The following is a 27,161-nucleotide window of genomic DNA, read 5'->3' on the forward strand; positions in this document are numbered from 1 at the left end:
TTTCAAAACAATAATAACCTGTTTTTTTCTACTTTTTCATTGCATTGCTTGGTATAGAGTATATATAATAAACTTACCAATTACATCAAATATAGAGCAAGAGGATATTGGTCCCAAAACCCCCCTCTGCTGCTCAACAAAGGTCATTATTGTATCATTATAGCTCTGTAAGAAATTCTTTACTTCCATGACAACATGTGCAATTCTCAGTACTGATTTACTAATTTATTGATTAAGTCATTATAGTAGGATGGGTGTGCTTGGTGCACAGACTTGTCTCTTTTTTCATTGTTCATTTATGCACTGTTGTGTTAGATAACTTCCATGACTGCAAATACAATTTGAAATTTTTAATTCATGAACCAGAGAAGAAACTGACTGAAAGACATTTTAGCACATTCTGTGCATTTTGCTGCTAACACTAACCTTTTTACCAACTCCAGATGAGACAGTAAAGAAATGTTTCTGCCCTACCAATCAATAAGGTGTCATATTCTTACTTTTTGCTGTTATTCAAAAAGCTTAGCAGTGGCTTTGTTAACTAACTATTTCTACAAAAGCTAAGATTAAATTTTATTCTTGTGTTCGATGAGGTAAAACATATAGATCTTGCTGTTAAACTCAAACCCTTTCCTCTTGCTTCTTTTTATGGATACACTTACTTTTTTGTTACCCAAAAACTCTGTTTCTCCCATTCAACTACATCAACCTCCATTCATACTCCCACCACTCAGTTTTTTGTTTCTTCCCTAACTTAGGGACTGCCGCCATGTTATCAAATGGAACTGAATAAAGCTGCATAGAGAAACTCTAAACCGGATATGTTATTTTCACTTCAAAATAAGATATCAACGCAAACCACACGTTTTTATATCAGTTTTTTACATTCTCAGATAATCTGCATTTTAGCTTTTAGTTTTATTGGTAAGGGCAAATTTAGTTATGTTAGATATCAACCAAACACATGATACATACTGTACATCTTACGATACCACTGATAAAAAAATCTTTAATCCATCATTTCATATTGATCTTACAGTCTATGATAAACAAAACTGTAATTTAAATTATATTATTTTTAATCTGAAAAGCAACAACGTTTTTACCTGAATTAACAAATAGCATAAGTCCACTGATAACATATTGATTTCATAGAAAAAAAAAACATCTTTATTTGTCCCTTTGTTGTCTATTTTAATTTATGGCACACAATGTACTTTCGGGTTTCACAGTACGTGGGAAGTATAAAAACAGCAACAACAACAACAACCAAACAAAAACGACAAGAAACAGATTAATAGACACAATCAGCTGTTAATTAGGGTATTAGTGCAATACAAGCAAAGTAAAATTAAAAAAATGTAAACGTAAACAGTAAATATAAGAAGGTAATGTGATTGTATTACACAATAATATGATATTGTGTAATAGTAAAATATAATATATACTGTGAAATAAATATTGCATAGCAGTAGATTATAATATAATATATTATTAATATTATAACATATTATAGCGGTATAGTAATGCCAACGTGGTATATAGTAATTATCTGCAGTATATGCAATACAATATTATACAATAAAAAAGTAACCTGTGCAACTGTAAACACTGTATTCAAATTATAGAAATAATAGTAATAAATGGAGTTTCAAAAATAAAAAAAAAACTGTCCTCTTTTTTTTTTAAATGGACCGGAAGTTGTGCACCTCATTCCATTTACAACTTGACGTCGGTTGTGATCAGGATGACAGCTGAACGGGTTGTAAAGGTGCAGCAGTGCGGTCCGTAACACCAACAACAATCATACACGCGCTTTAAACTGAGAGGCCGACACATTTTTTTTTCTCGTGTGTCGCATTTTTTTTTTTTTACCAAACGTCGGACGTAGTTGAGTGTAACAAAGGACGCTAACCCATAATCTGGCGGATATTTCCTTTTCTTTACCAAGAGAGAGAAAAGATCTGTCTCCGGATGTGCCAGCAGTATTGGGTTTTTTCGCATGGCGTAGGCACCTTTTCTCTCGCAGGGTATTGTTGATGATTGGAGGGTCGAAGGAGGCCCTCGGGTCGACAGCTTACCCCGTCAACATTTGCTGTACTTCCATTATTATCCGTTCGTGTGAGGAATAATCGACGAAATGATTGTGCAATAGAGAGGAAGAGGCATTGCAACCCGTCTTGACTACCTCAGTGTTGTGACTGGAGAGATCAAGTCACCAGGAATAAATTGTCTTCTGCTCCGATCCAGACAAGGACGTGTTTAATCTAAGCCCGTGGGAGCTTTTACGAGGACAAGTAAAAAAAAAGAAAAAAGAAAAAAGGGAACATTTGCGTCCGTTTTGTTTGTGTGAGTGCGTTTCGGTGCGCGTGAACCTCCGTGAGGACCAGGAAACCCTTCAAAATGAGCAGCACCCCAGCGGACATGGTGAGAAAAATTACTGTCAGTTCTTTAACAACACTTTACCTTCGACAACATGTCTTCAGGGCTCTGAAAAAAGAAAGAAGAAGAAAAAAACGGATCAAATGAGAATACCTGAAGAAAGTTAGACAGCTTTTATTAGTCTAATTTCCTTTAGTTATGCAATACGACTATTAAAATGATACTTCCTGGTCAGGCTTAAACTTGTACTTATAGATTTTAGGGCTTCTTGATAAAGAAACAGCTGTATCTCAAATGGAGTGGTTGAATCTTTTATTATAACCTCACATTTTTTGCTGAAAAAAACAAACAAAAAACGTACAGCGGTGGCATTGATTCCCTTTAATATGAGAGTGACAGGAAACAATTGAAGCTTTATCTTCTGATCTCCACACTGAACATCAAGTTGGCATTCATTCCGGTACATTATGTTTAAACGGTTTGTGTTTAAAGATTTAATTAACTTTCCAGTAGTGCCCTGTTAAAGTGAAGAAAGATCTGACAGCAGTGATTGTGGTCTGACATGCTAATCAGCGAATCAGTGATTCGTTGATTACTTGATCGAGCCCCCCAAAAAGGTTTCATACATCTGAATATTGTCTGCTGTGATAGGCATCATGCTTTTCCAGTATTTTATAGGGTAAATAAGCCAATCAGAAACATAATATTGATTATTGTAGCAGTGTAACATGGATTAGAAGGAGAATATTTATTCAGATGTAAAAAAAAAACAACTATAATACTAGGGAAAATGGGACAGATCTATGCTCAGACCATCGTTTGATTTGTTGCCACCCTCTGCTAAAACAAACAGGTAGAATTTGAAGTTTTGTAACTTCAATTAAAATAGGCTGCCATCTTGATTTTTGAGCAAATTTCATGAGTCTACCAACTGATTTTTGTGCTATTAAATGAATTAATGTTAACAGGATCTTGGCTGTGGAGAACAGTGTTACAATGCATCCTGGAAAAGTAGCTTCAATAGCTGAGAATTTCAACAACACAGCAAGATAGTTTGCAAATGATTAACATTGGTATTGGGTCTTAAAGTCATTAGAGCACATAAAAACTACTACCCTGGGCCTATGCATGAAAATTCACAGGACTTTCTAGGTTCTGATCATACTGGCCACTCATTCTACAACAGCATACCTTTTATATCATTTTGCCAAATCTAGGCTCTATCCCTTCACTGATGTCTACTCTGTCTATTATGTTTGACATTTTGTGGTCGTCCTTCATGCCCTAGAGAACTAGACTGAAAACAGGATTGCTTGATGCTCCTTTTCTCCATTCTGTCTGTCACAGCCCCAGTTTATCATACCTAATGATGTAGTGGCACTTTAAACAGAGGCTAGCCTCCTGGTTATCATCAGGTGACTTATCCATACCCATCCATTCACCCTCCTCATGTGACAAATTAACTTGTTTTGCACCAGCTCGCTGACTAAGCGTTACAAGCTCTCGCCATAAAGATTTATGTTTACCTCATACGGGTAAGCAACTCCACAAATTAAAGTCATATAAAGTGCATTTAGCTGGGTTTTACCCCGTGTTAGATATAATAATCCCCCCCTCTGACAATTTTATGTCTGTCATCTGTGCCGCTAGTGCATGGTGGCACTAAGAATACTCCCAGCAGGTCTATGTATAGAAAGGATAAACCTCATAATGTGTCCCTCCACGTAGATATCAGCTATCCCAGCTCCTTGTGCGCTCCTGCCTGTCCAACCTCAGCTGATCCTCTGAATAGCAGGTCCATTTGTTGTCAGTTGAATGTGATCCATCCTCTATGTATATGTCTTGGACAGCGCAAACACATCACATAACACTGCTTGTGGAATTCCCATGGATTTTGGACGTAATTACGTCATTTTCAGGAGTGTTTATGACTGGAAACTTAATCCATGTGAATCCAAAAAAACATTTATGTAAGGTTTGGTTTTACTGCTTTATAGTGTACAAACTTTACTTAAAATTCATGGGTCAGTTTATGCTTGTGGTGACTGTAATGTCCTTCCAATTAGTGTTAGTCCTCTGTATTATAATGTTCACTATTGAGAACTGAGATTTTTCAGTCTTTGCCAGCTGGTTTATAACTCAGTCCTGACTTGTACTCTGTTATTGTATAATTTACTGCCAATGTCTGGCATGAAGTTCATTTATACTGTGTTAAAGTCATTTTCTGTTCTATTGCCTGGTTTCAAACATTGTTTTAATTGGTTTCATTCATTCCAGAGCTGCTGGCTCCAGGCTCATGCTGTTAGCATGCCTGCTGCCGATTCACAAAGGTCAGACTCTGAGCATAAGTGAGACATTTCAGGTTTCCCAATCTCCACAACAGCTACCCCCCTTTGTGGTTCAGCTCAGTCTATTCATCAAATGAGCTTATTGTGTTCCCCAAGGAAATTTGGGGAAATATCAGCTATCGGTATCTCCATGATCTTGTGTTTCCAAAATCAGCAGCAGATACACATTCTCCGCTCATCTCCCCCTTTTCAACTCTCTCAGCCTCTGGAAGGAGCAAGTGTATACACACATTCTTAGTGAGACTATAGAGTGGGAGTGAGTGTAGGAGGAGAGGAGATTGCTGGTGCCAAACACTGTGGGTGAATGAATCTGAGAGAAATAATAGGAGAAGGAACAGTCATGTCCCTCGAGAATGGAGGATGGGATTTTTTTCCTTCTTCGAAAGGAGAAAAAGAGGAAGGGTGAAAGGATACAAAAACTGTGAAGGATGAGGAGGGGGCAAATTACCTCGCTCCAGGCGAACCTCAGAAGTGCTGACAGGGTCGAAATGGTCCCCATGGCAACAGTGGAACGCTTGAATCTGAGATCTGGGGGCCCATTTGAGTATACATAGAGGGGGTACACTGCAGGTATGCATGCTGTAACAACAAGAGCAGTACAGATGCTGGAGAGGAAGAATAAAGCACCTCAGTTCTGATAAGACCTGCTGAATGAATACACAGCAGACACGACTGAGAGCCTCAGGGAAAAGAGTGAATTTCAAACATCACCGCTCTCAGTAAGCCCCAGCACAGCAGATAGGACAGGGGCATTCAGCTGCAGACAGCAGAGAGAAATGCATGATAGCAACACTATATCCTGAAAGTCTACTTTTCATTATTATTCATAAATACTTCTGCAGTGATAACTATTCACATCTCACTTTTCTTTATTGATTCAGATTATTAATCTTCAGTTGATGTATTAGTTCAGTTGTTCCCAACCTGGGGTCCAACCCTCCCTGCCCCTAGGGGGTCCACGAGCCTTTGACCATTCAGAGCCATTAATTAAAAATTAAGACCATGTCCACACAGAGCGATGAGTTGAAGTGTGTACGCTCAGTTTTTTTTTTTTTTAATGAAATGGACATTTCGTTTACATGGAACTGCCGTTTTGGGAGCCAGACAACCCTAACCTTTTAAGCCAGATCCCAAAGTGAGTGAATAAATGGGGATCAAAATCTGCTTTGCAATATTTTAACCCATGTATTCTTAGTCAAAAATAAAAGGTCAGTGAGCGGGTGGAGCTACAGTAGTGAAACACTTTATCCTGGTAACCTTGATTTTTTTTTCCTGGAACATTTAACATTTAATTAATAAAACATGCCTGAGAAGCACCACAGAGCAGATGATTTGTCCCTATTAAAAAAAAAAAAGTAAGGCTATCTGTGGTTAATTTAACTAATGCTTCATCGAAGGACAGGACTCAGACAGAATACAGTATTTATGGTGAGAATCTTGCTAATAAAAGCATAAAACCAGGCATGGTTTCAGCCCGGGGTGGGGCAGGGGGTCCATGGCCTTTTAGTGTTTACATGAAGGGGGTCCTCAAAGAAAATAGGTTGGGAACCACTGTATTAGTTGATCAACACAACACTTTTGGCAGAAATTTTAAATAAAAATTCAGGAAACTAAGTAGTCCTGACCTCTCATTTGTAATTAATCAAGAAAATGATTGGCAGATAAGTAAAGTAATATTTAAAACTCCGTCTGGGAAACCAATCAGAGCCCTTGTTGGCAGGATTAGAAAAAGGAACAGAGGTGAGGATTAAATCAGAGCATCTGAGTTTTTACAGAAAAAAAACCCACTTTCAGTGAGCATATGTCTGTGATCAGTGTTAAAGTTTTTGTCAAAGCAACTTTGTTACTTCTTGTGGTGTGAAGAGGTTATAGCTAGAGGAACACACACATGATCACGATGCAAAAAAGTCAAAACTGCTGGCACACATACTCAGTCATGCAAACTCAATGGGCAGAAGTCAGACACCCTGTCATTTGTGCAGTGGTGAGAACATGTTAATTTGTGTTGGAGGTGGCAATCACAGCCCTGAGTCAAGCGGACAGGGAGGGATGATAGAACATTTTAACTCCTAAAACGTCAGATCCTATCGTTCATGTATTAGATATCAGCAGGTTTGTAGTGAAAAGATTTTAGGAATTTGAAAAGAATTAATTAGCATATGAAGCCAAAAGCAAATTTGCCCAAAACAGACAAAAGGTTTTAAGTTTGACCAATCATTGAGCCTGTTTTCTGTTGCTCCACAAGTATGTTAAACTGTAATGTTATTTTAAAGATGTCTGATTGTTTTACTTGTGTCACTGTGACTATTTTTATAAACTAAGCATCTGTTAAGGATAATGGATTATTGTTTATTGTGTCAGTGTGGCTTACAGCTTCTCTGTGTGTGGCTTTGAGTGTAGCTCATAGTTTATTCCCACATGGACCCCATAGGCTGCACAGAAACACACAAAAGAGTCAAAGGTCAGGGTCAGAGGTGAGCGGTGTGTTGGTCTCTGATGAAAGAACAATGGATGGGGAATCCTTGCTGCTGAAAACAGCTCTCCCCGTCCCCGATTCAACTCGAGCTGAGCTCAGCATGTCTGACAGAGTAGCTAGACACAGAAAGGGGTCCGCAGGCGTTCTTCAGCCTCTGGCTGGTGCTGCTAATGGAGGGAGGGCGGGAGGGGGTGGGGTGTCACGCTTAAAAGGAGGCAAAAACCCTGCTGAATCCTGACAGCGCCAGTTGAGCGAAGCATGTTGGTGGATATGCGTGTATCACTGATGCCATGTGTTGCCGGCCTGAGTCACACACCAGGATTACGTCATTCCGCCCTGGTGCAGCAGTTGATGTATTGACTCTGACATTGTCACATGCAGGCCTTGTAGAGCCATGGAAAGTTCTGATGGCAGCTCTGAAGGTGCAAGGACTGACCACGATTCATATTCATTTCAAATGTGTCAGGAAATCTGTGACTCAAAGACAAAGCGTGGACAGATTGTGTCGCGCAGAAGCAGCAAAAATACTTGTTCTACTGAGAATGAACTACTTTAACATAAAGGACATATTTCGATTGATGTGAATGAAAAATTAAACAAATAACTGAGTTCATTGATCTGTTTGTAGATTGTGTGTGTTTTTTTATTGTTTAGCTGTAAGACCACGCTTTGTCTCTACGAGATGATGGCATTGCTTTTTGTATTTGTATCGACAGGTGCTGGTACTAGCAAAGCCTTTGTCAATATATATGTCCACCAGTGGTCTGTGATTCTGTAGAGTTAATTCAGTTTTGTATTGATGCATGTCTGTGACACCAACAGGAAGTTCCATTGAGAGCCAGTCATCCATTGATTGCTTATGCAACAGTTGTTTTTGTTGTAGTTGCTTATGTTTGTCTTTGTGGTCATTACTGTGGCATGTGTCTGGGCATGTGCATCCTGTGTGTTGTCCTTAGAGAAAAATGGTATGCTGATGTGCAGATGTGACGTTTCATATCTATCAACGCGTTGCTGGTCACTCATCACACCAGTCAAGTCACATCATTTTCATGTTGGCAAATCAACTAGTTCTGCCCATTTTCCCTTGTGCCCTTCAGTATTGCCTTGCTTTTTTTTTTTTTTTTTTTTTTTTCTTTTGGATTGTTAGTAATTTAATTAAATTTTTTCCTTTCCATGTCATGGGAATCTTTCACACTGGGTTATTGAATGTACTATACACTGTTTCTGTCTCATTTAAATATTACCTTATCTTTGACGTTTTAGATCAGATAATTCATTTAAACTTGAAGTTCTTTTTATTTTACCGTAGACCTCGTGATAATTTAGGCCGGATAAGATTAAATCTTCAGTGTGAAGCTGGCTCTCGGATCCCTACGTCCCCAGGCTTGAAAGCTCCACCCTTTCTCTTTTGTTGTCTGTTTGCATTTCTGATCAGCTCAGGGAGAGGACTGAATAGATCTGTGCGTTGCTCAGATCATTTCTAAGGAAAGTCAATGTGAGTGTTGGGATAAGGTCTTATTCTGCTAAAAAAAATCCCTCTTTTTTCATCTGTCGATGTTGACAGGTAGGCTTTGCATTGGCAAAGGAATGTGGTGAACTTCTTCAGTCGCTTTGGGGGGGTCCTAGTTAAAGGGAAAACTTTTAGATTCTTCTAACACCTATATAGTATAAGCAATGCTGGTGATAGAAATGGCTAAAGTGTCTGTGAAGCACATTCTGGATACTGAAAATCTCAGGAGAAGAATAAAGTGAGGACACTCCTCAGTTTTAATGCCAGATTTTTCAGTCCAAGGATGACATAAATGTGTGGGTGTGGGTCTGAGTAATCTGCAAGTAGCCACTAACACTAATACTAACTAGACCTCATGTTCCTGGTGCCTGTTTTGAAATAATGTCAGAATTATGTGTTTGCACATTTGCATGAAAGACCAGCTGAAGCACAACCTGTCCTTCCTGTTGAGTGTGACGTGTTTGCTGTTGGCATTGCTAGTGGCGCAACACCCACACTAGTTCACTGTTGCACCAGATCCCAGCACAAACTGGGCTGCTTCTGAGGGCCATTGTTTGTATGAAATGATTGTGTGTTTGCTCGTTGCACTGTACCATCTGATCCCTGATATCTCTCTGTTGTTTTTTTTTTTTTTTTAAGAAAAACTATTTTATATAAAACTCTTTAACCCTACAGCTATATGTATTTTCTTTTAGATTTTGACAAAAGTGAAATGGCAATTTTATAGAACAAATTTAATTCTTAGAAACAACTTAGCTAGTTAATTTTAAACTAAAAGGAGGAACAGAAAACTTGTATGAAACTGGGGTGTTAAAAGTTCACAGAGTAGCAGTCAAGAAGAAAACCAGCAGCTGCACACGCAGCTCATTATTCTACTTCTTGCAGGTCTGGTTGTACTTAATGTAGTTAACTATTTGTTAATTTCCCTAAGAGCTTGCATAGTTTTTATTGTAGCATTGCAACCTATTTTACATATTTTTTAGACTTTTTTTTACTTAATATTTTATATTCGTTTTCAATATGCTAAGCCAAAGTGCTCAGTGTGCGTACTGATTTCAGTTTTACACCAAGGATTCAGTGTATTTACAAACCTGGAGATCTTGACATCGTCTCTTTGTTTTGTTTAACTGAAATGATTGAAGGAGAGTTTTAAAATAAAGCTTTGAAGCTACTTTCCTACACTGTATATGATATTAATAAATGTAAAAATAAAGCACTAAAAGGAGAATGAAAAAAAGTTTCCTTGTAGGTGTAATGTTGAGTAGAAATAGACTGTGTGTCCACATGCCTGTGTGTAGGAGAAGTAGAGGATGGGGAGGAGGGTGTTTAGCTACCTCAATAAAAGGAACCTTTCAGCTGCACTGGAAACAATTTCCAGCTGAGGGGATATTTATATTAAAGCTCAGCTTTTCCTGCATTTACTGTATGTGTGTGACTGTTTGCATCAGAGCAGCCAGCATGAATTGACTGTGTCTTTTTCTGATAGATGTTGGAAAGGATGCCCTTCCTTAATAAGTGCTTAAATCTGTTATTTTAATGTCCTTTGAATGAATATTTAGATAGTCAGCTATTGAGAGATTTAGAGGGTCAGTGTTTAGACTTTTCAGGGCCGAGACAGGGCAGACGAGAGCTGTGGAGCAGTCATCTCAAGGTTGAGCCTCACTGACTGGATGTTCCTAAAGGACCCACTGGCCTCCAGTCATCATTGCATGCCTTTACTTTGTTGTGGTTCTCAGTCACAGCATTTCCTCTTTGTGCTTAAAAAATGTAAATAGACTGACACGATTTTGTACACACCACCAACTCAGCCTGACTCAGAAGCCAAATCTAATGTCATAGCTAAAACAGGAAACTACTAATGATTGTTTCAATCAGTTATTCTTGTAATGTTTGTTGTTAATGGATTGTGAAGTCTTACAAAGCATTCAAACTTTTTAGATTGTTTGTTGCAATCATCTTCATGCAATCTGCATATTTTTTCCCTTGATGACAGAGGGTTGCTAAGTGAGACGGGGGAGCCCTAATCTTGATGTAGGCATATCTTATGGAGTTCTATAACAAAACTAAAATTAACTGAAGCAATTCAAAGTATTTTCCCACTGAATTTCTAAAGAAACACATCAAGTTTGTCTGTTTCTTGTTCACTGAATGCTGAGACAATGTTAAGTTGATGCTGAGCAGGATGCAGTGCCATAGTTATGAGGTGTATTGGTAACTCTGTTTTGCCCTGTTTTGGTTGCCATGTGCTTAGATGAAAAGGTAATATCTGCCTCTTTGCATCTTCTAATTTTAGGTTGCTTACAGAGTAATAAGATAGTAAAAAATAGAGAAGCTGAGGTCACAGAGGGAGCTAAAGATATGGTTAAATAAAAGGAGGGATGTGTGTATATGCTGCAGAGCAGAGAACATGGAGGGAGGGTATATTTGGCCTTCATGCTGTCTTGCACAAATTTGTCATTGCATGTTGGGTGCTATGGAGCACTCTGACTATGAAAATCACTAATGATCCCGGCAGGGGTTGTGTGTGTATGTGTGTGTTTTATTTCTGTGTGTTTCTATCAGAGCTAGCTACATGTAATGAAACTTGGACCTTGGACCAGAGTGATTTCTGTCTCTGAAACTCTTTTTTTCTTTTGTTTTCTTGTAATGAGGAACGGTTGCTTCTCTAAAGGGAAGCTACGAAACGACCTAGACAAAAAAAAAAAAAATTAAAAAATCAACCTTTAATTTTTACTGCATATTTCTACAAAGCGTGTTTCCTGTGTAACATGTGATCTGGCTAAATAAGAAGTGATAGCAGCATCACTTTTTTTAGCTATTGTGCTGAAGAGCTCTGATGTTTGTGGGTAAGTTACTGACTTCCATTTCACCTGGCAGTGACTTTTCAGTTAGCACGGCTACATTGCAGCTTAAAGTTCACTCAACCCATAACAGGTCAAAGGTACAATAACCTGTTTAATTTTTAATCTAAAGGCCACAGCTTTGAATAAACAGGCCTCTTACTGTGTGGCTATAGTGTGCTGACATCTCTGCTTGCTTGTGAAACTGTCACCTCATATAGTTATGTGTGAAGAAAATGCTTAGATTACATTTCTTGTTCGTAAACATCTTGATGATGGTCAAATAACAAGCAGCACAACTTCCAATAAACAGCACGCCCTAGTAGATTATGTCATCCTGTATGTTTCCTTAGTTTTTGTTGCCTTGTGATGGAACACTGTTTGTTAAAGCTTTCAGCTGTCCTCCTCGTCTGCCTCCTCCTCCTCTTTGTCCTCCTTGTCCTCCTCCTCCTCCTCCTCTTGTCTCTGCCCCGTTCCTTCCTGTTGTTGATTGTGTAACTGGTTGACTCCACTGTCTCCCCACTGAGACTTCCTTTTTCCCGTTGTGCACTATATAAGCGTAACTAGTAGCCAGCAGCAAAAAAGAAAAAAGCCCATAATGAATCTGTTTTAAGAGACAGATTTTCAACATTTGCTAACAGAGTCGCAGCTCACCTGCAGTATCATCATGCAGTTTCTTCAGTCTTGTGTTAATTGTTTTTCTTAATGGGACTGTAAACTCAGGCTCAACAAATTCCATTAAACTTTAAAGGTCTTCCCCTTCAACAAATCTGATAGGAAGCATGTATTTAGCTACCGGAGGTCTCCTGTTTGCTCCATATTTCTAACATCAAACTTGTTTGGTGATAAACTGACTAGATTTATGGATGGAACTTCTGCTGGATGTTTCATTCTTAAATCATTGTGTATGGTTGACTTATGACAGTCTAGCTTTATCTGGCAGAGTTTGCATAGAAAGGATTTCTCACAGCTTTTTTGTTGTTCTTCTTCTTTGGTTCTGCGTGTTTTTAGATTTTTACTCCATTAGCCTTGTATTCACCACACACTTTGGACTAGAGCCTAGCAATAATTAGCAATAGTTAAACATTCTTTTTTTTTTCATTGTGAAGGAGCCCTGTTTTCAGTTAAAATCAAGACTTATTTCCAGTACTGCTAAAATACTCTTCATTATGGATGTTATTTACTGTTTATAAGATCAAACACTGCTGCACAACACTGCATACATCAATCCCAAAACTATAACAAGTGAAAGGATTGAGATGACTCTGCTTTCTACTTGGTGCGACACAACCTCTAAGCAAGTGCTAAATGCATCCACACAGAGCCTGATACAGACAGAAAGGGATGTTTCTTTATCATCATGCTGACATTGTTTAAACTAGAGGCAAGTAGTCATCAAATATACACACGTATAGTAAAGACGCCTATTTGGCTTACATGTTTAGTAGGCTATTTGGCCATGAACCTGTGTGTGGGTTTGTGTGTGCAAGAGTGAGTAATAGCCCTGGTTTCTGTCCAGTACCATCTGGTAAATTCCAGCACTAAGGGCATTTTGACTTGCCAGTTATTTCTATGTGTATGCCTCTTTTTTTCTCTCCCTCTCTCACAGACATAGAGTTGGACGCTCACATGTACACTCCCACTTTGTCTCATCTACACACACTCAGCATCACGTGAGTTGTGACTGCAGGGCAGTGCTCTGAAGGAGAGGAGAAAATGCAGCGTTGTGGATATAACTGCTGTCTCGCAGCCGTTTCTACTGTCTGCACTGATGTCTCCTTGTTCTCACATGTTACATCAGTTTGTTCAACTGCAGCTCGTCCTGCACTTCATTTTCAAGATTAAAAAGTTGATTTTCATTGGGCTGTCAGCGGTAAAAACTTTACCTAAAAGAAACTGCACTTGCAAAAATAAATCTCTGTTGGTGATGGTTTTAATTTTATTCACCACATTTTCACATTGTGGGAAAAAAAACTAGGAGATGACTATTTGGATTAATAACATGTAAAAACTGACTTAAGTTACTTGAGCCTTTTTTTTTTAAATATGTACATATCTAGTAAAGGGAAAAGCTTGTGCTTTGAAAGGACAACCTGAAAGGTTACAAATCAAGCTAATCCTAACAGCAGGGCATCGACTACACTCTGCCGGGGAGACCACCTAGGAAAGAGGACGTGGGTTTGTGTAGACATTGAAGGGCGGAAGGATATGGACGGGGGGGAAAGCAGAGGTCACCCCATACTCTGCATTGGGATGCTTTACATGACTCCAGGGTATTCACGCAGCAGGGGGCAGGAAAACACGGGGGAGGAAGTCACATTGGTGAGACACCCTTTGATGGAAGTGAAGGAGAGCAACAGGAGGGGGTGTGAACAGACAGAACTATTGCAGAGCAAATGGTAGGATGAGGGAGGTAGAGGACATGATGTTTTCTATGGTGTGATCATGTGGGATCAACAACCCTCTGTGTGGTCCCTTTGCACCAGCAGCATGCGGACATGTGGCATGTTGGCCTTTGAATTCATGCGTTTGTTGGTAGCTGGTGTTCCTATAATGTCTAAGCAAACAGATAATGGACGATCAGTTAAAACTTGACAATGTCAATATTTTGAAAGTCCACTGTGAAAAAAAAAAAAATCAAAATTCACTGCTAATTCAGATGGAAAAAAAAGTTGTTTTTAATGACTCATAGCTTTATTTTCAATGTGTGTGTTGGTTTTAATCAGTATTATGATTGGCTTTGTCTAGAAAAATACTTAATATTATTTATTAATACTAAATATTATTTAGAACTGTTTTAATATTGTATCTTTATGGGGTTTCAACCTGTATGCAGATTGCATCGTGCATGTATGCCTTTGGTTAAGAGAGACTAGAGAAAAATTAGCTAATAGAATGTGTTGCTTGACCCTGTTAGAAAGCAGAAGTGTTTATAATTGATCAAGACAGTCACACTCCCCAGTGGCATTCAAAGGCAGTGGTTACAGAGAGGGGAAAATTGTGAGGAAAAAAAACATGCATTTTCAAGTCCATAGGAGTCTCTAATAGACAACATTGTTCTAATGAAAGTAAGCGAAATGACTCTGGGGGGGAAAACAAACAAAACAAAACAACAACAAAAAAAAGAGCAAGATTGTCCGTTTCTGAAGGTCAAAGAAGACTTTGCTTTGGGAAAATTGTGGCAGGAAGAGTTTCTGAGGCCATTCAACCATCTTATCATCAGAGCTGATGAAGCAAACAAAGAAAATAAATAAATAAATAACAGTATATTGTTGGCAGCAGAGACGGCATGTTATACTGTTGGTATCCAAAGCATATTGTTAATTATTTGTGTCTATCACTCTATATTGGATTAAAATATACGACAGTGCTTTAGGTTTTACATAATTTTAAATTATTATCTTTTTGTCATTGGTTACAATTTTTTTTTAAATCCATTAAAATACTGCTTTAAATCAGCTGTTCATTACTGTGCACTACCATTGGGACCCTTTTTCAGAGGCACATCTGCCTGGATAAAAGTGATAAATGGCTAGTGGTTTCACAGTTTGTATCTGGTGCAGCAGAGTGATGTTATTAGTTGAGTAGTCGAGGCATATGGGTTTTAATTTCTGTGCAGGGAAACCTCAGTCCTGTGGAAATCTCTATCAGCTCCAGATGTGCTTTCTCGTGCTAAGGTTTTGGCATTATGGTCAAACAGGGAAGTTGCAGTTTCATGACCTGTTTGAGTTCATATCTCTTTTTTTACGCATAACCAGTAGTGTTTATTAAAGCTGTAGCTTCATTTCACTGGTAAGGACATGGGTATTTGCTTCTTTACTTTATTATTTTCCTTCACCTTTCCCAGGGCAGAGCTGCAGACACTGACAAAGGGATAAGAGGAGAATCGATTGAAACTTACAAGAGCAATTTCATATCTCAGCTCCTACCCTCTGAAACTGAACCTCGGTAACAATCCTCAGCAACCATTTTGGGAGTTGACACTGATGTCTGTGTTCATATAAAAATGTAAAACACTCTCTAGTAAGCAGATAAGTGAAAGAACTTAATTTATTGCCTTGTTCAATGTCATGCTTCCTCTTCTCACTACCTCTGTCTGACCTTTGTTGTTCCCTCTTTGGGGCTCTCTTCATTTACTCTCGCTCTCTCATTTCCTTCCCCGGCCCCTCCAGGCTCGCCTCTTGAAGTGTCAGCGTTTCCTCTGTCCTCCTATACCATCAGACCTCGTCATTGCTTTCATGCTGTCTGTATATCGTCAGCGCTTTGGTGGAGTTGTGGGATGCCACGAATATCTTGTCTTTTTCCTCTATGGTTTATTTTCTCTTACATTTATCATCTTTATCTCTGTTATATATCACATCTTTGTTCTTTGTTTAATTTTTAAAAGTCGATGGGAGTTTTGTTTTCTCTGTTGAGATGGGATAGCTGAGACTTCCCAAACTAAGGTGTTCGCCTTAAAGCCTGAACTGTAATAGATACTATTATGCAGTGTGAAGTATTGCTGCAAAAATACACTATACTTTCCTGAAAGATAATTTGTAAGAAATCTTTGTTCTTGTGCCTACTTTAAAGATGTGGTTTATACTCTGTTCAAAGATTTGTAGGACAAAGCATGTTGGTCATGTTGTGGTGCGATATATATATATATATATTTTTTTGTCTAACCCCGACATACTACACCTTAAACCACTAAGCAGTAACAAGTGTAATGCAGTAAACCTCACACACCACATGTTACTGCAAAGTTGGGCAGTGGACAGATGGTCTTTACTTTTGGCCAACGTTTGTGAAGCTTTTGATCCATGTCCATATGGAGACGAGTTTAAGTGTAGAAGCTGCTGAGCATGATGTGGCTTTTACAGCAAAATCTTCTGCACCTCTAGTACCAACATCAGCAGCAGGTGAACATGGAGAACAGTGTATGGCACATACCATAAGTTTGTGTGCAAGCTCCTTGTCTTATTCTCTGTTCTTTGTGTATTGCTGTGGCAATGTAACAGCACCACTTACATGCCTGGCGTATATACTATAGCACTTTTTAGTGATTTTGTGTGGACGAGCCATTTCTTGAAATGATTCCATCTGTACGGAAAGCTTATTTTATTTATTTATTTTTTTTAAGAAATCAGTTTAGTCTCTGCATGGGTTTAGCATAAATTTACCAACCTGGGGTTCATACTTGTATTGCAACTTAATTGCAGACTGTGTGTGTATCTGAGTAATGTCCAAGAATATATTTTAAATGTGTGGCCTGCAGATGTTTGGGAAGGAAAAGACTCAAGTATTCCAAGGTCTTCTTCTGAGTCTGCAGGTTTATGTTACTTCTCTTTTTCCAACTGTATTGTCATGTGAACATTAAAACAAGATATGAGTAAAAATTAATGAAAACTGAAGACAATCTAGATCAGTATCCGTTACAGATAATACAAACATCAAAGATTCAACATTTGAGTTTTCTAGATGCATTTTAACATGAAAGTCATGTCGGTTTCATCTTTGAGACAGCAGACTGACAGCTCGCTTGAGTCTGCCCAAAGTGGAAAAATACATTCGTAATTTCTTCTAATGTTTATTTATAAACCGACCACATTACACCTGCTCAACAGATACAAGATTTAAATCATATTTATATTGTTTGAGTCAAGAATCAGATGGTAATTTTAGCATTAATAGTTGATGTAGAATGTTTGTTGTGAAATGCTTTTCAACGCTACTAAATAGAGCAATGAGATGTGTGCATAACTGGCATAACTTATAAAATTGTGTAAATGCTGGTGCATGTGTATTAAAGGGCACGTGGCAATCTGAGCAGAAGGATGATCATGCAGATTCAGACAGAGCAAATGAACCATGAACGCTCTGGCTGCCTTCACTTCCCTACAGCAGGTTAGCAGACACAGCAGTGCATGGTACTGCCCATCGGCTCCTGCACCATTGTCCTCACATCTTTTGGCTCTGTAGTCACACACATAAGCACTGGATAAAGATCTGTTTGATCTTTCTGTATCACAGAGTGTTCTTTGAGTCTGGATGAGTTTAAAAGAAGATGCACAGTGGTTTACTTGTTATGGCATGCTTTGAATTTGCTATGTTAATTAATTTAGCAGGGATTTGCTGAGCAGCCATTTTTAAGTGTGAAACCTTTTCCTTAACAGAGCGCTGAGGGAGAAGTGGGGGCAGTTCTACAGGGTTCATCTATCTCAACTCCTTGTGGCATCTCTGATCACACACAGGAAGTGATACGAGGAGGGTGTGATCAAAGGCGCCTACAGTACCTGGTGTCTGTCAAGAGGGAGGAATGCAGTCTTGGGTGTGTGTGGAAGCTAAGCAAGGCATTCTGTTTTCTCCCAGAAGATAGCTGGGAGGAGGGAAATGATGGCATGAAAGACAGCACTACCGGTGTTTTAAGAGAGAAGGAGCAGCTGACGGATTAAAGGGTTATTAGTATGTGTACAGCTAGAAGGGAAAGGTGTAGTGACAGGACTGAGTACTGCCAGGTACAGCACAAGCCGAAAGCAGGAGACAGCTGATCGAGTTTATGACAGTAAGGAGAGGGAGGAAAGGAAGATGAGCAGGGTCGATTCTGGCTGTGATGTCGTATCAAAGGATACATCTTTTTGAATGACTGTACAAAAAGACAAGGGCCTATACGGAGAGAGATGAGGCATGATGGGGCAATCAAATAATGAGATGTGTGACTAATAGATGAGAGCAGTTAAAAAGAAAGGAAGATTTGTTGCAATTTTTTTTAAGCCAAGTTTTGTAGTTACAGAAAACTGTTATCTTCAAAGTTGCATGCCCAAAACTTGCAGAAAACTACAGGACCAGAGCTAAAATCTGAACATATTTTAAATAAATAGATGCTTTAATAATAACAGTATTAACAATCAGTATTTAATCTTAAAAGAAGAGTTCTAAGTTGAGAGTTTCTTCACTTTGTGCAATTAAAATTCTACAGTATTTGAGGCATCTATGATGGAAGATGAACTAATTTGAGTCTAATTCAACGTTATTACAATGTAACCATTAGCTGCCTGTGCTACAGAAAGCTAATGAGTGAGCAGGACCACCAAATGCATCAGGTAAAAGGCCTGTAGTGTTGTTATTTTTCTTACAGTAGATGATCTTTTTAATGATTAATGACCCAACAGGAAGACCTTTGTGTTTTATGGTCATTGAGGAGGCTCTCACTTAAGTCAGAGACAAGAAGATACAGGAAGGAAAACCCTGCTGTGGATCCCAGGCTAATAAGGTCACATGTGTGCCCTTATTGCAATGAAGAGCATTACATATGACGATAAGGCGATAAGATTATTACAACTAAATATATCGTTGTGTTGCAAAGATGTAGTGATACAAATAAGAAAATATTATTTTTTTTTTTCTATGTCCCACTTTATATTAACACTAAAATTAAAGTACATTTTAAGTGTCCCAACCAACAGTCTGGGTTTGAATGTTTAGCAACACTGAAGTATTGGCAAATAAACAACAGTTAATTGCATATCACTTTCCTTAACAGTGTTACAAAAGGAAGAGATGAGTTACAACAGATGGATGCTTGAAGGGATATGATAATGAATGTGTGATAAATATATCAGACTTTGCCAAAGGCTTTCAAAAAGGAAAACATGCTAGTTAAGAGAATACAGGTCAAAACCCTTGATTTGTAATATTAAAACTCTTTTTTTTCCCACTAATTAAGCAACCACCAAGAGGACATAAACACAATGTGCTTTAAAAAAGACCAACAACAAAATAGCCCTAATGACTAACTACCTCCATGGTCAACACAAGTATTGCCATGGCAACCAGCTGAGCATTTTCAGCAGTGTAGGACTAAGCCCAGACTGATTGGCTGGAGCTTTATTTTTGCATATGTAATGGCAAAAATGGCAAAATTGTTCCAAGATAATATTTTTAGAATTGGAGTTTTCTTGCTTCAAAATGTGGCACTTGATGGAATAATTGTCACTCTGACTGATCCTGCCAGTTTCACTAACTGTGAATTAACTTTAGATGCACGCATATAACGATGATGAGTTCTCATTTCTTGTCTTGCTGCAATTGCTATGTCATTTTTCTACAACCTTTGTCCTTTTATGCTTCCCCTGCCCTCTTAATTTTGCGGAAACAGCTGATGTGTGTGTGTGTGTGTGTTGGGAATTACAAGCTTATGGTGAAGCAATTCAAAACAAACTATGACACACTAGGCATTCTAAACACAAACCCTATAAATATGCTGAAGTTAATGATGAACAAACTTCAGCTGGGTCAAGGTTCTTCTGCTGTATCTTTCCAACTGTGGAAATCTAACTTGTAACCTTCCACAGACAAAAGTAAGGCAGATGCTGTGTTTGGATGACCTCAAAAAGTCTCCTTGGTGGCTATGCTGTGCTTTTATCTAGTCATTCCTAAGAATGGAAATGTGTCTGCACTTATAATCAGATCTGACTCCTTTTCTGTGCCGTTGAGCCTGAATTTGATCCTGGGTTTCTGAGTTAAAAGCAATTGCAGTAACTCTTGAATTTAAAGCTCTTAAATTTGGTGTTTTAAGTAATTAAAAAAAAACGTAAATACCTTTCAGGCTGCACTTTTTTTGGCAGTTTGTTCACACTCGTAACAAGTCATAACACAGCCTATATAATCTCCTATTGTATAAAAGTCAATTTTATTTATGTGTTGAAGGCTCGATATCAATGCCAGAAAGGTAAGTTCCTGTCCATAATTACCGGGAAATCAACATACAATTATGGTGGGATTTGTTTTTAAAGAACTGTGCACCTACATTGTTGAGTTTATAGAAGAAATTTTATGGACAAGTCAAAGCATGCAGGCTGCTGGATTCAGTTGCCTCGCTCTAAACAGACTACAGTAAGGCAATCAATCTCTCACCTCCTTTTTAAAGTTCATTCATGCAGTTAGGAATTCACACTGACAGCAGTGCATAACCTTATTGCATATACTACATATAAAGCTGCTCTAATATAGTCCCACAGGAAGGCTTCCCACTCTGTAATTTGTTGAATGCTGCAGAGGGTCTAAAGAGCAGAAATACTCCTTAATGCACTTGTAAACACAAGCACACATAAACATACACACACAGACACACTCAGTCGCCTCAAGAAAAAGTTGAGAGCTCTACTCTGGGTGGAATAATTATAGATGGCACTAAATTTCCTGCTCTCCTCTGTGTGGAAACAGTATTTAACCAAGAGAATTTACTTGCTTCATGGCACTAGTTGGCAGCAGCAGAGTCACATTGTTGTGTGTTTGAATGTTTGCTGTGAAGACATAAATAACCTGCTTTTTGTAATTGAGGGAGCAGCATGTTTTAGCATTCTGACTACAGTGCTTACATATGCCTTCACATATCCAACTATCAATATAGCTCACAACGTGGCCTCTTTATTCAGAACTCTGTAAGCTCTACAATTTAATTAAAAATTAACTGAGCTGACATATTCCTATTATGAAGCTGGAATTTGGCCTGCATATATGTATAATATGCTGTGTAAATGCATGAAGTGGTTCCCTCGCTAATACCTGGAGCTTTCAAATTCATAAGAGAGAATAGATTCTAATTGAATCTACCTCTCCGAGCTGCTGCGAAACCTCATTACTTGCCCCTCTACAGAGGAGGACCCAGGAAGAAGGCACAGTGACCCTTAGGGAGAGGAGGGAAAGAAAGATTAAATGACAGAAGATATTTAGATAAAAGCGGAATCAGAGCTGAAAGGATGAAGTGAGGAAAGGGAATAAAAGAAATAAATTCACTCATAGATATACGACTAGTGATGAGGGCAAAACTGCCATCACAGTAAGCCTCCAAATCAGATTATTTTGCATTGCTTTGAGATGCTCTTGAAATCTTTAAGTTTGAACATCATTTTCAAAAACATGACTTGATCAAAGCACTGGTTTTAAAGTCCTATTGGATTTCATTTATTTGAAGATCCGGTTCTTTGATTTCTATCATTTTTGATACTCATGCCATCATGAACCTATCCAATAACCCACGTACCAAGCATAAAAACATATGTACCAGTTAAATAGCCTTCGTATAAGGATTTCATTTGCTATCCTTCTCTTGAACAGAGCTAGAAATAAATGCTGATAAGAGGAGAAAGCTTGGGTTTGCCTTTTTTTTAACTGGAGACGCTCAGTGCCTTTTGGGTCTTTGGGTCTTTTGCATTAGTCTACTGTTTGCTGCACAGCGATTTCTCTTAAGGAGAGGAAGCCAGTACGAAGTGACATGGTGGAAAAGTGGGCTGAGAGCGAGTGCAGCTATCTTGTTGCTGTTATCAGGTTAAGCCACCCACGGCTGCCTGTCACTATGGTGACACCATGGTTACGACCAGGTATTAAAAGAGGAAGGTGCAAACCATGTTTTATGTAAAACAACTTCTTCTGTGTGTTATTTTATTTTTTATTTTTTTCACCCAGGACATGTTATAGTCTAAATATGATAAACACTGGTATTCTGTAAGTTCATGCTTTTATGCTTAGTTAAAGACATAATCAGAGCTTTTCTACATCATTATGCCAAAAGATGGATAAGGGGAACAGTCTCCGCTCCAATCTTGTGGTGCTGACTGCATGATTTTGTCAACAGCCAGAATGTTAAACACCAGCAGGCTGGATTTTGTAAAGCATTTAGCCTTTGTGGAGTCTGCTAAAGTTCATCACTCCTCAGGAAGGTGTCAGCGAGTGTCTTGAGTTTTATCCTTGAGCTCAACACAACTTCCACTCATAGGATTCTTTGCTTCAGACACAAGTTTCCTCTTTTTACATTTGAAAGGATCCGTAATCAGGAGCTTGATGAGCTTGTAAAAGTTTCACAGTGATAAACGCCGCCTCCACCTGTACAGTGTGTTATGATTATGAAATACCAAATATATGTTTAGAGACAAATATATAACATATGTACAGCTGGGTAAAAATGAATTAAACTGAGTGATAACCAATAATGAACAGTTTTTTTTCCCCAACAAAATTTTGGATGTAAGCTTAAACCTCCATTACAACATAGGCATGTTTTATTAACCGCCTGATATCAGTGTTGAATCAGATTGGTCTGAACTCTATAAATTGCAGGAAAAACATAAACAGATTAAGATCAAATTAAGTTTTTAACTTCAAAACTTACTTTTAAGCTTAATTTAGTCTAGTTTTGGACTCTTAAAGTAATGGTTTCAGTGGGACTGATTGCGTTATGATAAATGGTTAATTTTTTTGTTAAGCTTTATTCTTATTTGTTTATTTAAAATGTCATTTCTATGGTAAAGTGCAGTGAATGTGACAGTGAAAGTTGTAGTCTGGTTGTGAAGGACTTCCTTCATGCGGTTTGGAGTGCATTAACTTCACTGTGTGGGAACTGTAGATAAATCCTCCATACAATGATGGAAAACTGATCGTATATGCAGTCCTGTTGAAGCCCTTTTGTAATTAATGGTCCAGAAGGCAGCAGTTTATTATCTACTCTGTTCATTTCTAAACAGGATTTTGGTTTGTCTTTAAACACAATGCTTGCAAATGGATGACTTATGTGCTTTGATATCAGATGTTTAAGAGAGGAATTAAAAGTGTTAGACAGCTGCTTCATGATTTGCAAGAGGAAGGAGTCCGAGAGAAACTCACTTTGTTGTTAAAAAACCCTGCCAGTGAGCTTTTTAGGGTCACAGAGTCACCATGGTAACTGACTTGGTTAAATTGCTCTGCTTTGACAGATTTGCTGAGGCTTATGCTTCATATATTTGTGACAGTTTGTCACTGTTGAAGTAGAAAACAAACAAAAAAAAAAAACCCAAAGTAATTTCAGATTTTTCACTGCATGTTTGAGTGTGTGTTTGTGTGTGTGTGTACTTGCGTGTTTACGTCTCTGTATGGCTTGTCCATGTTTGAACCTATAAGCTGATTTGGCGACGTGTTTACAGAGATCTCTTTTCAATCCGTTAGTGTTAGCCCTGTTACATCACTGCTGCAGGCTCAGTGACTGTTTGTATATGATTTCTGCATATGCACGTGTGTGTGTGTGCACCATTCGGCTGAGTAGGTTTGGTGGGGCTAGCAGACACTAAGCACATGGAAACACACTGGCAACAATGACACACGTGCTTGTGCCATGCGTGCGCCTACAGGCCAGTCACACAAATACAGTAAGCAGAGGCAAACACACACCACACACTGCTGCTCTGGGTCTTAAAGGCGTACTGTGCCATTAATATACCAACCATGCCGGATATAGAAGAAACTCTGATCTGCATCCTAATGCAAGTCAGTTTAATTGCTGTGCAGATTAATATTTCAACTGAATATTTGCACTTGTGCATTTTCTAAATGTATCTAAAGTGAGAGGTACAAGCACTTATGGCACATAGGAACACATCCAGAGTGATCAAATCTTTCCACAACAGACAAAAGCTACCAGTTATATTTTTTTCTGTCAATATACTTTTTTTTAGTGTAAATACTGAAGTGTCCCTACTTGCTGCAGAGAGTATCTGACCTAACTTCTGTAATTTACCTGCCCTGTGGGAACATGACTAATGATTTTTATAAAACTACTGGAATAATTCATTTGGAGCAGGACTCACCATCTAAATGTTTGTGTTTTAAGGAACAGTGGGGTCCAAATACAGTTGTGGTGATTTTATAAATGGGTTCTGTTTCTCTCTGTAAAATAGCTGAATGCCTGCATACACAAGGTTTTAACATTCCTCTCCAATCGTAATGCAAAAACCTAGTTGCCCTAATTATTTGAAAATAATTGCAAAAATCAAGGAAGACCACAAAAAGGCATCATTCTTCCAATTTGCAGCTAAGTGTTTGACTCAGAGAGCCTATGAGAGTGCTGGTTTCATGGAACATCATATGTTGAGACAAGAAACATGCAAATCCAAATCCATTAGTCTTGTTAATGGTTTATGTGAGAAGTTAATAAATTATCACTAGGGGACAAAATCCGGAAACAAAGACATTGAAGTACAGTAACAGTCCTGGGGGGAAACTGAGAAGGATGTCGGAGAGACAGATGAGAGTTAATCCAGTAGAAGGATGCGCCACATGGGTCCTCACATCTTTCACTTGTTTCCTATTAAATTACTTCTCTTGAACGTGTGTGCTTTCAAGTGTTGAATTAGAAATATAGGGCAGCGTTTTATGTGTAATGCTGATTTGTTATGCTTCCTTTATTTTCCCTTTCTCAAATACTAATGCACCGATTGTGCTTTTTATGTGTTGCAGATAAACCTGCGGCTTATTTTAGTCAGTGGGAAGACGAAAGAGTTCCTTTTTTCTCCGAACGACTCTGCAGCAGACATTGCCAAACATGTTTATGACAACTGGCCAATGGGTGAGTAGCTACTGCCACTGCTATAGATGTTTGTTTAGTAAAAGGATGAAGGTAATCCTAAACTCCTTCAGAGGTAAATAATATTAACCTGAAATAAGGGAACAATTAAATTCTTATCAAGAAGTAGAAATAGGTCCCTCTGACTTTGACCTCTTCATCTAAATTGGCTTAGTAATACAGGAAACCACTATCACATCACTGACATGACCCACACCTATCTGATAAACCTAAAATGATTTTGAAACTGAAGCTTGGCTTCACAGCTTCATTTCAGATCCCAATTTTTCTGTTTATGTTCTCGCTCACCTTTCTCATAGCATTACTTCAGCTGCAGCAGTGACTTCATAATGCTGAACAAAAAAGTTCATGACCTGCTGTACCCTATGGGAGATAAATGTGAGACAACCACATCTGGTATGAGCTAGTCGACAATGCGAGGGACTTCAGAGCTGCTGCAGCCTGTTAGACTTCCCCATAGTTGCCAAAAAAAAGGATGAATCCTTTCTTGTTCAGCAAGTTGAGCAGTAAAGTTGGGTGTCAAACAAGTATAGTTGCTTCAGTGTTTGTAGGGAATTACAGTTGATAAATGAGGTGGAAGCTCTGTACATCTTTTTATTATAATGATCATTCAAGTAGTCACAAATCCATAAGCATTTATTTCCCAACACTATAGTGTGTTTCTTTACTAGATTCAGCTTCAGGTTCCCAAAATTAACTTGTCTATGTTCATTTCTCACAATTTTTTTTTAATGAACTCTGAATTCTTGTTCTTACGTGGTACAGAGTACTGAATACGAGCTGATTGCCTTTTATTAATTTTAATATCAAAAAGTATCAAGATACCTGCTTTGATTACTCTCGGATGGAGAGGATTGGAGAGTGGGATCAACCGGCACCTCAACTCAGCCAGCCTGCTGAGAGAGAAGAGAAATACAACTTAATGGATATAAACAGCAACAGTAATATTTGCAGGTTTAAATCCTAAATCATCCCCCTCAGGAGTTAGAATCATCATCCCATTCTTATAAGTTATATCTGTTTCTGCAATGTTAAGTAAAACATTAATGGCTCCAAATTATTAAATTGAGGAGCTCAAATTGGCTTTCATTTACCATACATCAAATAAAATATTTTTTAAAACTGTACCCTGGTGGTGGGAAGTAAAAAGTTAAGTGAAAGATGTTCTGAATGGGTTCTCCCATCACAAAGCATTCAGACATTAAGCTTTACTATTCAGTCTGCTGCCTGCCTTCCTCTTGACGCTAATTCTACCAACTCACCACTCAGCGTTTTCACACAGCAATTAAAGCACATCATCCTGCAGAGGCCCAGAAACAAATGCTTCACTTTACAATGAACGCCACAGTAACACAGGCTCAGATCACTTCAGTAAGAAGTGAAGGAATCCAGCATCACTGAAGAAGACTTTATATATATATATATATATATATATATATATATATATATATATATATATATATATATATATATATATATATATATATAAATATATATATATATATATATGGACATAATCTGGTGTTATTGATACACAACAGATAGAATCTTTCTTAGTAGAAGTGTAAATGAGATGCTGAAGCCAAAACAAAACTTACCCTATAGGTAAATTTTACTGAGCTTTATATTTGTTAAAACTGTAATTAAATCATTTAGATTCAGCTTGCAGACATTTGCTGTGTTCTTTTTTTTCAAAATTTTCTTTCCTCTTTTGTTTCAGCATGCCACTTCATTTTGTTATTTCTCTCTTGCTCTCTGTTGTGCAAATATTGCCACACAATTTTGTCTATAATCACCATGATTCAGCATTCCTAAAATTCCTAACCATTAGTCCACTTTAAAACTTTTTTCATAATTGTGACCTATATATGAATTAATTCTTGGTTTCTTTGTTTTGTGTTATATTAGTATTTTTAAGATAAATGAACATCATTAGGTACATGACACCGTGACATAGAAAGCTTGGCTCAGAGATGACTTTACATGCTTTTGCAGTGGTTTTGTTGAACATGGATTAGCAAAGGTAAAGTAATCTGCTCAATGCCTTATAGTCTATATCAATATAATTTAATGTTTTAGTGAAGGTATTAATGATCTTGTTACATGTGCTCTGATGCTATGGATGTTTCGATAGTTACATCTGAGCTGAAAGTAACGTAACGCAGTGTTTCTGCTGGAGCACACTGCCGTGGTTTTCTGAAAAAACACCTGCAAAGTGCTGCAAAAAAAACAA

At 38.1% G+C, this 27,161-nt stretch overlaps 1 protein-coding gene across 1 annotated transcript in view; it reads left to right on the top strand.

Annotated features, from left to right (window-relative positions):
* The first annotated feature begins 1,741 nt into the window (after positions 1-1,741).
* Positions 1,742-27,161, top strand: part of ubl3a (ubiquitin-like 3a) — a 32,198-nt gene continuing 6,778 nt past the window's right edge. Inside the window, exons 1-2 of the mRNA XM_042007911.1 lie at positions 1,742-2,427; positions 24,802-24,910. Of these exons, the coding sequence (XP_041863845.1) occupies positions 2,404-2,427; positions 24,802-24,910 (133 nt within the window). The 5' untranslated portion in view covers positions 1,742-2,403. The remainder of the gene's footprint in view (positions 2,428-24,801; positions 24,911-27,161) is intronic.

The sequence above is a fragment of the Melanotaenia boesemani genome, chromosome 15 (genome assembly GCF_017639745.1).
Source record: "Melanotaenia boesemani isolate fMelBoe1 chromosome 15, fMelBoe1.pri, whole genome shotgun sequence".
NCBI lineage: Eukaryota > Metazoa > Chordata > Actinopteri > Atheriniformes > Melanotaeniidae > Melanotaenia > Melanotaenia boesemani.